The following is an 18,214-nucleotide window of genomic DNA, read 5'->3' on the forward strand; positions in this document are numbered from 1 at the left end:
AGCATCCAAGAGGAATCCTTATTGCTATATCACCTAAACTTTCAGGAATGGTAATTAGGATTAGCTCAAGTACATTTCTGTCTCTAGTCCTACTTAATACTAATTAGGGAAAATTATCATAGGTTATTGTTAGAAAAATGTGTATTTGAATATATGAGAAATGCTAGTTTAAAAGCAAAGTAGTATATAATCCATTTTATTCTATTAATCATATAACAGTAAGGATTAATTCATGTGTAAATGTAAGTAGTTTTGAAACTGCAGTGTGGCTTGAAGGAAAACTGACCTTCAACCCTGGCAGATGGTAGCTTAGCAAGTTTTAATGTTTATGCTTTTCACAAGTGATTATCTGCTGGGTCAGGAAATTAAATGTGTGAAATAATGAAATCTTCTGCTCTTTCCTACTGGAATGATTTGGCCTTGTATATGTGTTACTGAGATAAACACGCAGCTGGTAGGAAAGTGTAACAGAGAACAAAGAAGATTATTAAAAGACTGAATCTGCTATTGTATTCGAACTGATATGAAATCTTGAAGAAGTAACTTTACAGAAAGACATTATGTCTGACCAGCTGGATAGCAAGGCCGTATTGTATCTACAGGAAAAGTTTTTTTTAAATATACAGCATCAACAGCTTTATGAATAGAAGACTGTAAGCTAAAGTGATGTAGATGCCCTGTGACATATCACGTCAGTAAGGTGGGCATAGCTTGAATGTTAAACCTATATAAAATTGTGTGCTTCCTGTTTCATGTCAGACAAAATTCTGTACTTGTACGTTTTTGCCTCCTGGTGTACACTAGTAAACTTTTGAATCTGAACCTCCTGTGTATTGAATTCTTGATTTTATTTAACAGTTTGGTCCTTCTGAGCCGGAAAATTCCCTCGGACAGCTGCAGATCAGAGTCTACCGGTGGTTGAATACTGCGCAGGAGAAGTTACCGAAACGGTTCTTCTTGGGTGAAAAGACCTCTGAGTGAATTGTCGTTTAAAGAGGCTGGCCACTTTCTGATCTGTGGCCGAAGAGTGGACATTGGACAGTTCAATACCGGAAGCTCAGGTAGGAAGAATTTGCCTTTTTTCTATTTTAGATCAGGGACTAGGTTACAGTATATTGTTGTCAAGATTTGTTTTGCAGATCAGGGACAAAAGGAAGTACTGCATATTTGGTCATAGATCAGGGTAACAGAATAAGGTAGGCAGTTATTCTAGATAAACTGTGAACAGGAACTGAGAACTTGATATCACGTGATAAAAAGGGTTACGTAACATTTTTTTTGCCATGAGAAATCAGTGCACTAAAACATCGCGAGCTCCGCCCCTAACCGAAGATTATATAAATGAATTTGATGATGAACTAGATAAAACTTCACTAGTTAGTTAAAAAAAACAGCTTAAATCTGATGCGGGAGGTCAGGCAAAAAAGCAATGCCAATTAGGCATTCCTCAGGCACATAGGTGGATTGAGGAAGCAAATCGTAGAGAGCAGAAGCTGAAAAATTCAAAAACATTATTCTTAGACAAAGAGGATAATAACTTGGTAATAGCGACAGCTCCCCCTCCTCCTCCCTTGCCCCCTCCCTTACCCTTTTCAGGATATGAAGCGAGTGGACAGGCTGGTCCGCCTCCGCGTTATCCTGAAGTTTCAGCAAGACCACAACCATTTGTTAGAGATCCTATTGAAACTAGGTCCCGAACACGTAAAACACATAGGGACACAGAATCATATCAAATAGAGAGAAACCTACAGGATGAGAGTGAGGAAGAAATATGCCCACTTATAGAAGTTCCAAATCCTCAGGCAGGACAGGAAGGGCAGGACCCAACACTCTTAGTATACAGGCCATGGACACTGGAGGATATCCGGAAGGCTACTGAGGGAATTCCCCATCCAAAAGTTAATTTTATGAAATTTTTAGAAGATTTACAAGGCATGAGATTGAGTTACCACTTGAATGGGGAAGAAGTAGAAAAAGTAGTAAGACAAATTATAGGTCCAGATTGGCACATGATTTGTGGCACCTGGAATCCTCGTAATGCAGAGCTTAAACCCCTCCCACATAGTGACGCAGAGTTAGACAACAGAGTGAAAGGTCTGACAGACCGAATCTCTGAGAAATGGAAACCTAGAGCAGACTGGACTTGCATTAATCAATGCATACAACAGGAAAATGAGACGATAGATGGGTATTATGCTAGATTATTAGAATGTTTTAATAATCATAGCGGTATGTCGGTTCCTGAGAACCAAGCGAATGATTCCCCGTATGAACAACAATTAAAAAATGCATTTTTGAAAGGTTGCATTGCACCTATTAGTAGCTTCATTACAAAGCATATGATAGACCATCGAACAGGGAGGCTACAAGCCTTATTTGAATATGCTAGACATGCTGAAAGACATTTTAATAGTAAAAAGAAAAAGAAGGCACAAGTCTTCACTGCTGAAGACGGAGCTGAAGTATTTGTATTGCAGTCAGGTAAAAAGGGCAAGAAGAATGTCCAGGGAAACAAACAGTCTGACAAACGATCAGAAGATTTTGAAGAGAGGAAAAAGAGAGGTGAGTGCTTCAGGTGCAGGAAAAAGGGACATCTAGCAAGGGATTGTAAGCAAAACAAAAAGGTAATTTCAGAAGATAAGGGAGATGAGGACTGACTATATGATAGTGAAGATACATCATGTGAAAGTCAGAAATCATCAAGAAAAGTTAATAAACAGAAAACAGATGTAAATGTGATAGAAGGAGTAGAGGAAGTGCAAGTAGATATGGAGGATGAAGAAAGTGAAATTTTGGACTTAGCATTATTGAGCTTAGAGCTCTACTTAGCAGATACAAAACCGGAAGTTACACTTCTGGTGGAGGGAAGTCAAATTCCTGTGTGACTCAGGAGCGTCACGGATTTTGATACACCCCTCCAAGTTACCAGAAAATTCCGAATCACCTGATTATATACTAGTAAAATCTGCAAATGGACAGCTATACAGGGAACCACTTTCCCATGATATAGCAATAACTGACCCTGTTTCAGGTATGACCCAGAGAAGTAAAATTGTTGTTTCTGCAAAGTGTCCAGTAAACCTATTGGGCAGGGACCTTATGCAGATATTTGGCATAGCAGTAGTTCCAACTGTACAAGGTATGGAGGCACAGAGACAAATGGATACCTTTGTAGTGCGATCGGAGGGTGAAACTTTCTACTGGTACAGCCAGGACCTAGTCACGACTGGTCCAGGGGCAGTAACCGAGGAACTGATGAACATAGCCATCAGTAAAGCCCCCTCCCTCGACACTGATCGACAGCATTTGTTACACTGTACTCTATACTACTGTACTATACCAGGACCTGATAGAGAATATGAGCAAGAATTATTCAGAAATCGTGCAACTAGACTAGTATTGCATACTTTGTACTGGGATACTGAGGGGAACAGTGTAGTCAGCTGTTCATTACCTCAAGAATTCCTTGCATTATATAGATCAAATCGATTACCACATGTCAGCTTGACAAAGAATAAAAGTGTAAAATGGGCAGACTTAGGAGAAAAAGTAACAAGATGGGAGAAACAGACTGATTTAGAACTGTCAGAACAAGGGATACAGAAACAAAAACTGAATTGGTTGACACAGACACATCCAGCTGTACACTTGCAATCTAGCGAGGACAGCTGATTAGCATTTTATTAGAAGAAGAAGAAAAGGCCTTATGTGAAATTCCAACAACTCTTTGGTCAACAGGCAAGTCAGATGTAGGACTTATTCGAACAGCAGGACCAGTTACAATTACCCCAAAGTCAGCTTTTAGACCACAGAAAAGACAATACCCTTTGAGAAAGGATGCAGAAATAGGAATTAAGCCTATAATAGCAGCATTACTCAAAGAAGGAGTACTGGTAGAATCTACTGATTCACCATGTAATACACCCCTATTTCCTGTTAAAAAAGCGAATGGGGAATGACGGATGGTACAAGATTTACAAGCTGTAAATAAAGCAGTAATACCTAGAGCACCTACGGTGCCAGACCCATATATTTTGTTAAATGATCTAAAACCACAACAGAAGTATTTCTCTGTGGTAGATATCAGCAATGCTTTCTTCTCGATACCTATACATCCTGATAGTCAATATTGGTTTGCATTTACATTTCAGGGTAAAAGGTATACATATACTCGACTACCACAGGGATATTGTGAGAGTCCAACAATATTTGCACAAGAAATGGCTAGCAACCTGGCAGGGTTTACCCCACCGGGAGGTAGTCAAATTCTACTTTATGTAGATGACATCTTGCTAGCAGCCCCCACCCAGCAACAATGCAGGGAAGATACTGTGGCATTATTGAAATTTTTAGCAACACAAGGACACAAAGTAAACAAAAGTAAGTTACAACTTTGGAGAAAACAAGTTAGATACTTGGGATATGTAATATCCAATGAAGGTAGAATACTAGATGAGGAAAGAAAAACAGCAATTTTGCAAGCACCTAAACCAGCAACCAAGAAGGAAATGATGTCTTTCTTGGGTACAACTAATTTCTACCGGAGCTGGATACCAAATTATGCTTTGGAATCTGCTCCACTGACTGACTTGATATATAAGACACCAATGGCAGCACAAGATATTTTACAATGGACAACCCAAGCAGAAACAGTTTTCTGCTGGTTGAAGCAGTTGATAGCATCTTCATTAGTTTTAGGACTTCCAAATTATCACAAACATTTTTTTCAGACCGTAGATTGCATACAAGGATATATGACATCAGTATTGACGCAACAATATGGGAACAAGCAACGCCCCATAGCCTACTATTCATCACAGTTAGACCCAGTGGTGTGATCTTTGCCTCACTGTGTACAAGCAGTAGTTGCAGCCGCAATGGCAGTACAGGCTTCAGCCTCAGTGGTGTTATTCCACCCTCTCACATTGAGAGTGCCTCATGCAGTTGCAATAATTTTACTGCAAGAAAAAGTGGCATACCTTTCTCCTGCTAGACATCTTTCATGTATGACTATACTGCTGAGCCAACCTCATATGACAATTGAATGATGTACAACATTAAATCCATCAACATTACTTCCAACTCCTGCGGATGGCACACCACACAGCTGCCTGCAGGAAATTGAACAGTTAGCTTTACCTAGACAAGATCTCACAGATATGCCCTTGGATAATGCCGAGGTGACATATTACATGGACGGCTCATGCAGAAGGGGTCCTACAGGGAAGAATCTGGCAGGGTATGCAGTAGTTACAGACACTGAAATTCTAGAAGCCCAGTCCTTACCACATAACTTATCTGCACAAGCAGCAGGATTGATAGCTTTGACGAGGGCATGTACTTTAGCAAAAAACAAGTGTGTAAACATATATACTGATAGTCAGTATGCTTTTTCTACAGTACATGTATTTGCACAACAATGGAAAAATAGAGGAATGATAACATCTAGTGGAAAACCTATTAATCATGCACAATTTATTTTGGAGTTATTAAAATCTATTCAGTTACCTACCAAAGTAGCTATTTATAAATGTGTAGCTCATACAAAACAACAGGATAAGATTTCGAAAGGCAATGCACGAGCTGATGCAGCTACAAAGCAAGCAGCCTCAGACTCAGAAACTTTACTTTTAAATGAGGAATTACAACCCTCTGAGATTTTAGATTTAGACATGTTAAAAACAATGCAGACGCTTACTACAAAAGCAGAAAAACAAAAATGGGTACAACGAGGTGCAATTCTTGAGAATGGACTGCACATTTCCAAAGAAAGAAAACCGATATTGCCGTCTAATTTATTTAGATATGCAGCTTTGTTGAGCCATGGGCAGTGCCATGTCTCAACAGGGGGGATGGTACAGTTAGTAAATCGAATATTCCAAACATATGGATACACAAACTACACAAAAAAATTTTGTGCAGCTTGTCATACTTGTAACAAGCATCATGCACAAGGGGCATTTAAAACCATGCAAGGAAGTTTTCCTATACCACCGTATCCATTCCATACTATTTGTATGGATTTCATAGAATTGAATAAATGTGAAGGGAAAAAGTTTTGTTTAGTTTATGTAGACATGTTTTCCAAATGGGTAGAAGCTTTTTCAACCAGAAACCCGGATGCAGCAACAGTGGAAAAAGCCCTGATAAAAGAAGTAATCCCTAGATTTGGCATTCCGGAAAGGATTTATAGTGACAACGGCACACATTTCGTAAACCAGACAATCCACCAACTTGGGAGATTTTTTGGTATCTCCTTAAAGAACCATTGTGCTTACCACTCACAGTCAGCAGGACTGGTGGAAAGGTACAATGGTACCCTCAAAAGTAAGCTTAGGAAGCTAGTTGAGGAGACCCAAAAGAATTGGATACACTGTCTGCCTTTAGCACTGCTGAGTATGAGAACGGTTCCAAATGTAAAGGGTTTGACTCCCTTTGAAATGTTTTTTTGGGAGAGCATATTATGTGCCTCAGTGGAAAGCTCTCACGCCTGCAGAGCAAGAGGCTGACAGTTCATTAGCTAGTTATATGAGGAAACTGTTAACAAATAAATCTGTTTTGCAGTTTAACTCTTTTTCAGATAAGGAACAGACCAGACCGGTGGAAGCAGCCTTGGCTCCGGGGACGTACGTGTGGCTGAAAGTGACAAAAAGGAAGAATTGGGTGAGTCCAAAGTGGGAAGGACCGTACCAGGTTCTGTTGGCAATGCCTACTGCAGTCAGAGTGGCCGAGAGGATGTCTTGGGTTCATTTGGCACACTGCAAACCGGTAAAGAACTTTCAACTTGATAAAAACTTTGTGACTGATACACAACCAGACCGAGATGGCCAAAAACAAAGTGAATAGAAATCTAGATCATCCCCAGAGATGTTGCATAATCATTTTGTTGAGTATACATTTATTGACTGTAATTGTGACAATTTTCCTCTTGTTGTGGTTTATTCTACACACAGCCACACAAGTGAAAGTGGGAAGGCGTGATGAAACATCTATAGACTGGCATCCAAATTTTAACACATACCTAGCCATGAAACGTGTATATGCAGAGACTATGAACATTTCAAATTGCTGGGTTTGTACAGCTATACCAACAGCATATGGAGGACTGATAATGTCCGCTGTCCCTTTGGGGATAAATGAGACTTGGGAGAATTTACTCTTCGATACAGGAACTGTGAGATCACAGAACAAAATAGCTTTATTTTTACCTGTCACACAAAAAGGAATTGTATGTTTTTATAAAAATGATACCCTCCAGGTGGGCTGGAGCAATTGTAATATAACTATATCTTACCGATGTTACATTAAGAATAGTAATGGCAATACTTTTTGCAATAATAATTATAACTCATATTTGAACTCATTGAAAACAACTATGAATGACATTTGCAAGAATCCAGTTTTGTTTAAACAATTGTCAGTTATAGATCAGAAAATGTTTCATGCAGGGCTGATGCGTATTAGTACTAAAGTAGAAAATTGTTATTTTATTTGTGGGAAAAAGGCGTATAAATGGTTACCTGAGAATTGGTCCGGCAGGTTTTTTTTGGGTTACTTGGTTCCGGCAATAAGATATACTGCAGAATTACCTTTGGGTAAGATACGAAACGTGAGAGAAGCAGCCCGAAAACCCGAAGGTCCAGTTGAAAAACCTGTGAATCCAGTTGGAAAGATCGAAGCTGGCTGGAAAGACCACAATTCAGTGAAAGATAAAAGCAAATTGACTCATATGGACTTGAGTGACAGTGTTATATCTTGGGCAGGAATATTCCCAGCCTATGGAGCAGTCAAATCGATCTGGGAGCTGAGAAAGTTGTCGAAACTTCTGGAAGTAATGAGTAATGCAACTTTTTCCACCCTAGAACTGGTGACTGATGAACTGAATGCAATGAGAACTGTTGTGCTACAAAATCGGATGGCTCTTGACTTCACCCTAGCGGCGAGAGGTGGTACATGCGCGCTTATCAAAGAAGAATGCTGTGCGTACATACCAGATAATAGGCATGAAATCAATAATCACCTAGAGGTAATTCAGCAAGTATCAGCCATGACTGAACCAGGCCCAAACCCACTGATGGACTTTTTCCAGAATCTATTTGGGGGGTGGGGTTCCATCCTAATGAATATTCTGATTGCCATTTGTGTGGGTATACTCCTAATAAGAGCATGTGTTTGCTGTGGAATTCCCTGCATGAAAAGATTAATCAAAGATTTTATTGATGTATCTGTTACTGAAACTTTGTACCAAGATATTGAAATTGAAAAGTTGATCTCAGATGACATTTTTTCTGAAGTATAGATTGAATGACTCACCTAGCTGAAAATCCTAAGTGGAAAAGGTTAGGAGATGAAATGACACTATGCATACTTCAAAATAGAATAAAAAGTATTAATAGGGGGGAAAATGTTAGAAAAATGTGTATTTGAATATATGAGAAATGCTAGTTTAAAAGCAAAGTAGTATATAATGCATTTTATTCTATTAATCATATAACAGTAAGGATTAATTCATGTGTAAATGTAAGTAGTTTTGAAACTGCAGTGTGGCTTGAAGCAAAACTGACCTTCGACCCTGGCAGATGGTAGCTTAGCAAGTTTTAATGTTTATGCTTTTCACAAGTGATTATCTGCTGGGTCAGGAAATTAAATGTGTGAAATAATGAAATCTTCTGCTCTTTCCTGCTGGAATGATTTGGCCTTGTATATGTGTTACTGAGATAAGCACGCAGCTGGTAGGAAAGTGTAACAGAGAACAAAGAAGATTATTAAAAGACTGAATCTGCTATTGTATTCGAACTGATATGAAACCTTGAAGAAGTAACTTTACAGAAAGACATTATGTCTGACCAGCTGGATAGCAAGGCCTTATTATATCTAGAAGAAAAGTTTTTTTTAAATATACAGCATCAACAGCTTTATCAATAGAAGACTGTAAGCTAAATTGATGTAGATGCCCTGTGACATATCACGTCAGTAAGGTGGGCATAGCTTGAATGTTAAACCTATATAAAATTGTGTGCTTCCTGTTTCATGTCAGACAAAATTCTGTACTTGTACGTTTTTTGCCTCCTGGTGTACACTAGTAAACTTTTGAATCTGAACCTCCTGTGTATTGAATTCTTGATTTTCTTTAACAGTTATCATGGCAACAGATCTCTTTCAAAAACAGTATTAGCTGAATTATCAACTCACAAAATACATGGATAATTAAAATCTCAGAAGAATATGATAGTCTTGACGTCTAAATATTTCTTTAATTTGTATAACCTAAAAAGCCCCACTGAGCAACACTGTCCACAGAAAGGGGTCAGTAATACACTGCAGTATTTATTACTGTGTTGCTATCAGCACATTTTAACTATGCTGCAATAGTTTCTCTGGCACTTACTTCCTTAATAAGTTTAGAAAAAACTGAGTCAGGGATCCACAAGGTTACTCCCCACATCTGGAGTTTTCCGTTAAACATTTGTATTTCACAAAACCGCTGAGATTATAATAAATTAAGTTCCACGATTCAACAACTGCAATAAGTTTCTATTACCCTTCTGATATTAATCCATCTAATTCATCATACTTATTTTCTATACTCTGTGTATTACAAAAATGACAATTTATAATTCTGTCAGATATAGAGATCCTTCTCTTTCTGTTTGCACTGGACCTAACCATAAACAAACAATATATGTATTCAGATGCAAGGACTTTCCTTGCAACATACAATGCCCCATATGAATTAAGATGAAATTTGTCAGTTGAAAATAGTCTGTTTTCCTGAACACAGTCCTCTCAATACTTAATTAAATCTTATAAATCAGTGCAAGTTGCCTTAACTAATTATTGAACATGTGGGCCTTTGTAAGCATGTAATCAGACCAGGACTGCGATGGAATAATATCACTTAGGATACATTGAACTTTATTCTTTCCAAGTGTTCAGCTATATCAAATACTGAGTTATTCATATAGCTGAGCAGGATATAATTTAAGTCATTAATTCTATGTGGATAATAAACATGTCTTATCTTGGTACAATTAATTACTTCACTCACACCAGTTAGTTCCAATCCAGTCAATGATGAAGCTGTAACTCCTTCTCTATTTATTTTACATAGTTAATTTACAGTTAATTACAACACGGAGTTGCCTAAAACCAAAACTTCAGAATGAAAATTTACCAGCCTTGACTTGTCCTCTTGATTAACAATTTTATTCCTTTTAAAAAGCTTGTGACTTAACTTAGGTGAGTCCAAACTGGTCTTAGTATTCATTTTCCTGAAAGTAATATTCTTTTTAATGCAATTATTCACTAATTCTTCTCCTTCTTTACTATTATCACTGAAACATTCTAAGGAATCAGTATCAATTCCTGTAATTAACTGTTTTATATTATCAGAATCATTCTTTTTTCTAATTTAAAATGCTTCCTTGAACTATGTTAACTATTATCACTTCAGGATAAAGACCACCACTAGATGACTTGTTAGCAATAACTGGTAAATTTGGTACATCAGTCATCATATATAGAACTACTCTTACTATCCATTCTGTCCTGCTGAAGTAATAACTGTCTTGCATACAACCTTCTTACAAGCTGCATTTATAATTTCCCCCTACTCTCTCTTGTACATACTATCTTCACTAGATTAACTTTGAAACCAAACAACTTGTAATTATTGCTGTGTTGTAATCTGCACTTTTCAGTATATAGAAAGAACCACAGAATTGGAAAATCATTGTTCAGCTTTTTCAACTGTCTACTAAGTACCTACTTATCATGTCTATGGAATAAATTTTGTTAAAATATGCATTGCTATGTCTAATTGTGGAGCTTTTCTCCCCGAGCCTCTGCTGAAAAAGAGCGCTAGCTCAGTTGGACTATCCCGGTCAACAAATGTCAAATAATTAAATAATAAATAAAATCTCACTATTTGCTTGTACACATCTAAAATCTGTATTAGTTTCCTCTTTGTAGTGTTTAGTACTCTTATCACTAGCTACAGCATTTAAAGAAGTTAAGCTGTCAATACTCTCACCACATACATCGTTGGTAGAATCCATCTGTTCATTACATTTCTTCTTGTTCCTTCTCTTATTTTGTAATATTGAGTTCTTCCTTTTCTTAACCTTTATTGTTTAATCTTCATTCTGGTTCCCTTTTTCCAAAACTTTCATTGTTACTTTACTACATATTATTTTTACCAAGTGTGTATTATCCATTAAATTACTATTTTTAATGTTTGAAGCATTCTCCATCCAATCTAGTATAAAACCATGAATAGATGCAAGGGCTTTAACATAAGGACAATTACAAGTTAGGTTGTCACTAAACTATTTTAGCTACATGAGTTATTTCTAATAGTCTTTCACAATTAAAACACATAACACCTTCAGATTTCTTCAGATATACTTCACATTTTGGGTGGCACAGTGGTGCAGTGGTTAACATTATCGCCTCACAGCAAGAGGTTCTCCAGTTTGATTATCAGCTGGGGTGCTTCCTCTGTGGAGTCTGTATGTCCTCCCTGCGTTCATGTGGGTTTCCTCCAGGTACTCCTATTTCTTCCCACATTCCAGAGACATGTGTCTGGAGTGTTTTTCCCCAGGCCTCTGTTGAAAATAGGCTCTGTCTTAGTCGGTCAGACTTTCCCAGTCAACAAATATTAAATAAATACATTTATCACATTCACTTATGAATCAACTTTTAATTAAATCATCAAAAAGATAAGTATTTAATAAATCTATTAAAAATAAAAACATGCAAAATTTTAAAAATATCTGAATATAGGTAAAAATATTGAATAATCATTTAAATAAAATAAAACAATTAATTTTACTTCAACCGAAGTAAAAACACACCACATGAATTACAGCAAGTGTTGCAATATAATGAAAACTAAACCAATATTATTTAATTATATTTAAAACTGCTTGGTATTGTACTATATTAATACCAAGTTAGTGCTATTAAGTAATCATAAGATATGTCACAAGAGTATATAGAAAGTGGTATCATGAAAGTGATCTTTCTAAAATATGAACAGCAATACCCCATCCACACCAAACATGAATACTCAGTCACTAAATTATGTAGAGACCCGCTGTCCACTCATTGAGCAGTGCTACTTAAACATCCCTTTTGTGTTTCTGGTAGGCAAAGCACCTATCAGTTACACTATTAGCCACCAGGTCAATGTTAAACTAAAGGGTATGCATTCCCCACATCCAGAAAAAGATGGGGGAGAGTACACAAAGAAAATGCAAACAAAAATAAAAGTCACCTCGCTGTCCTTAAAAGGATACAAGGAAATTAGCCCAGACATAACATCTGCGTCCAAAGTTTCAGTGAAATGAAATGGAGAGGTAATTGAGCAGCATTACTTAAGTATCCCCCTGTGCTTCTGATACATATGAAATAGTCAATGTCAGCATGACACTACATAAGTGGTCTATGTATGATCTGGCAAGTTTTTCGTTATTCTCAATCACGACATTGCTCACATGCTTGGCAAGGAGTTTAGTAGATATGCCTTACTCATTAAAGATCAAAGGAGGTTCTGTGAAGATGTGAGGCTGATTCAGGCTATGTATCAATGTTAGTGACAATAGTATAATCAGAGGGAAAAGACGGGAAGTCTGTGGAGAAGAACAGTGACACTGAGACGGTTTTAGAGATATTGGGGTACAACTCTTCTGGGTTAAGCCATAGCTGTAGTGAATGAATGCAAGACTGAAACCTTGAATAAGAGAGTCAAGAGTGAGGTCAGCTATCCAAATATGTACAGATAATGGCAAGAAGGCTTCAACACCCTAAATAAATGGCTAATGTATAGTAGATTACCACTATATGAAAAGAATAACAAGGCCCTAGTATTTGGTAAACAGATCAAAGCATGTTTAAATTCTCACTAAATAGAGTAATTTGTGTTCACTGGGTCCAAATTAACTTGTGCAGTCTTGGAAATATCATTGCACTACTCTAGACAGTAAAATACGCTTAGAGGCTCACATAGACATTTAAAGTCAGACATATGAGCAAAAAACAGAGTGCCTTTTACAGAGTGAAACATTATCTTTTGCTTGCTTGCCAAACACTCTTTTGTTCTTTTGGCCAAACCCACTATATGGCTCAGCTGCTATTGGGAACTTTGACGACCACACAAACAGGAAAACAAACATCTACACATAACTGAACTGTGAGAATCATGGCTGGTCTGTCATTTGTAGCCCAACTATGCCTGGCTTTGAAGGATTTCTGTTGGATGAACCTACAGTTTAAATATGATGTGTTCAATTATCATTTACCCACAAACTTCTGGGCTTAGCTGCTTGCTAACTTGATACACTTTGCTAAGGGAATTGAAACATTAAAACAAGAATTTGATTGAAGTTCACAAATATAGTACTAAAATTGGTGACACAGCCTTTGGCACTTTACTTTCATCTCTCTGGAATACTTCCCACGTGAGACCGGTTGTAGTACCTCACATAATCATTTTATGGCTTCCTTAAACTTACCTGTTTTCCCAGTCCCCTTTCCCTGTTTATGGAATTACCTAACTCCTCGCCTATATTTTGTTTCAGGGTGCAGCTGTCTGTTAAGCTGACCATATAAATTCCTGGAAAAAGACTCATATCCTAGTATTAACAGAAAACTTGTGCATAAAATCAGTGGCAAGACTGCTCTAACTCCTACAATTATAAGAGGGATAGATATCTGTACAGCATGTAGCATGCAGCAGCTGCAGCCTGGATACAGCTGTACTGTTAGTGCACATGGGTTCATATGCTGGCAGTAACTGCTGCCTTACTAATTTGTAAAGCTCTTTAAGGCAGATACTGTAGTCACTTTCTGTGCTCAACAAACAGGTGTTGTGAAGGTCATTCCATGGTGTGCGGTTTACTCTGGGATGACTGCACTGTGCACAGCGTGTTTTCTACATTCTAATTCAGAGTCTGTTGCCATGTGTCTAATGAGGCAGGAAGTACTGCCCTTTAAGTGTACCTCTGTACCACTGTGTAATGTATTTTTTAGATAATATTGTCTTGTCTGCTGTGTACACTACCATTTCCGAATCCTTTACTGAAATGGATTTTGCAACACTGAGGGGTTATACTGAGGTTTTTATTATCAGACATTGTACCTCAGAAGTTATATAATACAGAGCTATTTCTGGGTAGCCACTGAAAAAAAGTATATGTTTCTAATATCTGTGCTTTGTCACCAAAGCATAAAAAAAATCTTTAATTAAATAAATCCCAAAAAGCACTCGGAGAGTTGTTTCCACTGCAAACCACAATGTTTACTCACATAGACACAGCACCAGCAACCACAATGTAAGATTTAATGCTGACATACAACCAGTAAGTTTTCATCAAAAACTTCATCAGATAACTATGAATGTTGCACTGCTACCCTTATATAACCTTGACAAGTGGCAATATCATAAGTGAATGTATGTCAGCATTAACTCTTACATTGTTGTTGCTGGTGCTGTGTCTATGTGAATAAACATTGTGGTTTGTGGTAGAAACGGCTATCCAAGTGCTTTTTGGGATTTATTAGTTACTGTTTGGGCACTTTTCCTCCTTTGTACTGGTTTTGAGCATTTTTACTTAAATAATTTAATATGTACTCAAAAAAAAAAATACAAAGAAACTTCATCATCAAAACTGCTACCATACAAGCAGGAACATAATACAAGGTTAATGATGAAAACCTAACTAACCATGCATGTTAAAATCAGTTACAAGGATAAAATCTACATCCTTCTATTGACCTGTATAGTTTATACTACCCATTAAGTGTATACCTACTTTGGAGGACATGAACTGTTGCTACATGGTTCCACAGATGCAGGTTTTGTGAGTTCTTTACATTCAGACAAAGGTATTGTTGTTATGAAACCTGTTTCATTCTTTGCACAGTGTACATCTCGCTCCATGGTTCCTCCCCCACACGTAACACTACAGGGGCCAAACTCACCAACTTTCCAGCTAGAAAAAAAAAAAAACAATAAAGTGTTAGTGATACATTTATTTACCATAGCATTTCCTTGCAGTTCAAGTAACTTGTGCACTCTCGGAAGATTAACAGAAGTCCAGTTTCATTCTTCTGTAAAAGTGCATCAATGATTAGAATCAAGTTCAGTTCTGCTATCCATTTTGCCTTTGCGACCTTTCCTGATTATATAATTAGTAGTTATCTTATACACTGTGACCGATCTTCCAAGGTCCTCGTCCCTCTTACCGATGTACACTGATAAAACATCCAGATAAATGTGAATTATACACTTGCTTGTGATGCTGACATTTTTAGTATACTAGGTCATTCAAACTTATACATGATTATTAGTATCAGATGTGTTTGCGCTGAGTATAAGTAAGGCTTTCCACAACCTCTGTTGAAGTGAGCATCAAAGAAAGTTCAAAATGATGTGCAATTATGTGGACTGATAAATGCCTTGAACTTTGTTTGCTGCTAAAATGAAAATGAAGCTAAGGCTGTAAAGAGAACCAAGAAGCAATACAAAATCTCTTACCTCCCTGTTTGCATGTTTTTTTCCTTTTTGTTAGTGCCTATAACCAATTAAGATTTCCTCCATGCACACATAGACACACAGGGTTCAGGTGCCTAGGCAGCAAGACATTTCCCTGTGCTACATTTGACTGGGGACACATGGCTGAACTGACAGTCAGCGGCAGAGAAATATGGTTGTTTGCAAATTCCCTGTGGGCAAAGAGAAGCACATACTGCCATGCTCACAGCTTTAATAACCAAATGCATGGAGGCAGAAGAACTAATGAGTGTTGTGCTCAGTGTAGAGTACATACTTATGTAACTACAACATGTAGAACTGTGCTACAGCATGGAGGAAATCCTGCAGGCTACTGTAGTCACATTTATGCTCCAGTATGAGTTTGAGTTAATGTTCCCTAGAGAATGTAAAGGGGGTAATGGTCCAGCCCTCCCTTTTATAAAGGTATTGCCCATTGTGCACTGCATTTGTACTGCCACTGACATGCCCTCTGGCCAGCCTGCTGCTGATGCCTGCCATATTGCCTGCTGTCTCATGTTCTCTTGGGGACCATGGACATTGTTTTCCCCCTGTGGCTTTGGTTCTTAAAGTTGTGGGCATGGCAACACATTCTTCTCTTTACCCACAGGGAATTTGCAAACAACCATATTTCTCTGCAGCTGAATGTCACTTCAGCCATGTGTCCCCAGCCAAATGTACCACAGGGAAATGTCTCGGTGACTAGGCGCCTGAACCCAGACACACACATATATATTATGTATATAGACAAGATAGGACCTCTAAACATGGTGACAGCATAGCAATATTATACAAGGACAATCTCAGACTTGACAGACCGGATAACAACCCCACTGACCTAGCTAACTTAGAAATACTCATCTCCTGCCTTCATATAAACCCTAATAAACACACCATTATAATAGCCATCTATATCCCACCAGGTAACAAACCAGCTATTAATGAGGACATCCTTTGCTGGTGCTCATTAACTTTCAGCAGGGAACTATAATAATGGGGGATTTCAATATAGACTGGACTATATGCTCCTCAGATAATCCTTCAAACTTCATAAACTTCCAAGGTTTCAGTCAACTAATACAAACTCCTACTAAATGTGACAAGCACAGCTAAAGGCAATCAATACTAGACTGTACTCTAATTAATACAAACCCACTCTGTTACCAGTCAGGTTATCTTCCAGACAGCGTAAGTGATCACCTGCCAACCTACTTAGTAAAACACCACACATGCCCTCCAAAAACTACCCTCTGCAAAAATATCTGTAACAAAAGGAACTTCACTCCTGAATCCTTCAAAACTCTCTTACAGCAATGTGACTGGTTCCCACTAAAACACCTCCACCTAGACCTAGCAGTTCAATATTTCAATGAAAAATTCCTCACTATCCTAAACAATGTAGCATCCCTCAGGAAGATATGTGCAAAATCTAAACCTATACCATGGCTCAGTATTGAAACAAAAATGATCCTCAGAGAGAGAGAGAGAGAGACAGGGCATGGCACCTATACCAGAAAATCAAAAACCAAACATTCCGTCATACTTACAACCAATTACGAAACCAAGTCAAAAAACAAATAAAACATGATTAAAAAAACAATATTATACAACTACTCAAGAAAAGCACCAAAATAATCCCCAGAAATTTTGGGGAGCTATCAACCAATTGCTAAAACCTAGCCAATCCACTACCCCAGCTCCATCCACAACAAACTTCACTGATAGTATAGCCTCACAATTTAATACACACTTTACCAACTCTATTCTGTCCCTTATTAAGAATAACAGAAATACCCCTTTAACTATCCTTCAGTTCTGAAAAATAAACTTAATTCCTTCTCCATAAATCCGATACAAACTTTGACAATAAAAAATATCTATCTAAACTTAAATCTTTTCCCCTTGCCACTTACCAACTCCCTTATGAATTTCTTAAACTAGCTGCAGACATCATCTCCTACCCCATATCTATCCTAATCAACTGGACTATAACGGAAAAATACATCCCTAAATTCTGGAAAGTTTCTTACATAATCCTCCGCTACAAAGGCGACACCTCCAATGAGTTCACTAATTATAGGCCAATTGCTATTCTCTCACCCATAGCAAGAATACTGGAAAAAATGTGTAGATTCACAACTACTTCACCATCTCCTAAAAAATAACTTCTTGTCCACATCCCAACATAGATTCAGACCAAAACGTAATACAACAACAGCTCTAGTTATTTTATTAACACTATCAACCAGCATAGAAACACTGGTTGCCAGCTGTCTAACTGACTGTCAATAGGCAGTCAAGTGGCAAAATTAATTATCAACACCACTATCTGTCTCCGTGGGTGTACCGCAAGGTTCAATCCTTGATCCATTCCTTTTCGCCATTTTTTCAAACAAACTCTATACAGCCACTTAACACGTAACCATAATCCAATATGCTGATTATTCCACCCTCATATGTGGAGCTCCCTCTCTTCCAGAACTCCTACAAAGAACCCAACAATCCTTCCTAGATATTGAAAAATACCTCTCAGACTGTCAACTTATTCTCATCCCTAACAAAACAAAGCTTATGCTCTTCACCAGTTGCAAAAAACAGACCACCAGTACTCTAATAGAACCAGTAAATCACACCAAGCTCCTTGGGGCTACCATAGACAAT

At 37.8% G+C, this 18,214-nt stretch overlaps 1 protein-coding gene across 1 annotated transcript in view; it reads right to left on the bottom strand.

Annotated features, from left to right (window-relative positions):
- The window catches only part of ADAMTS13 (ADAM metallopeptidase with thrombospondin type 1 motif 13), a 1,149,238-nt gene that overhangs the window by 412,876 nt on the left and 718,148 nt on the right, over window positions 1-18,214 (bottom strand). The window contains exon 21 of the mRNA XM_044058222.1: window positions 14,814-14,993. Within this exon, the coding sequence (XP_043914157.1) occupies window positions 14,814-14,993 (180 nt within the window). The remainder of the gene's footprint in view (window positions 1-14,813; window positions 14,994-18,214) is intronic.

Source organism: Protopterus annectens, chromosome 16.part0, assembly GCF_019279795.1.
Source record: "Protopterus annectens isolate FY-2018-M chromosome 16.part0, PAN1.0, whole genome shotgun sequence".
NCBI lineage: Eukaryota > Metazoa > Chordata > Ceratodontiformes > Protopteridae > Protopterus > Protopterus annectens.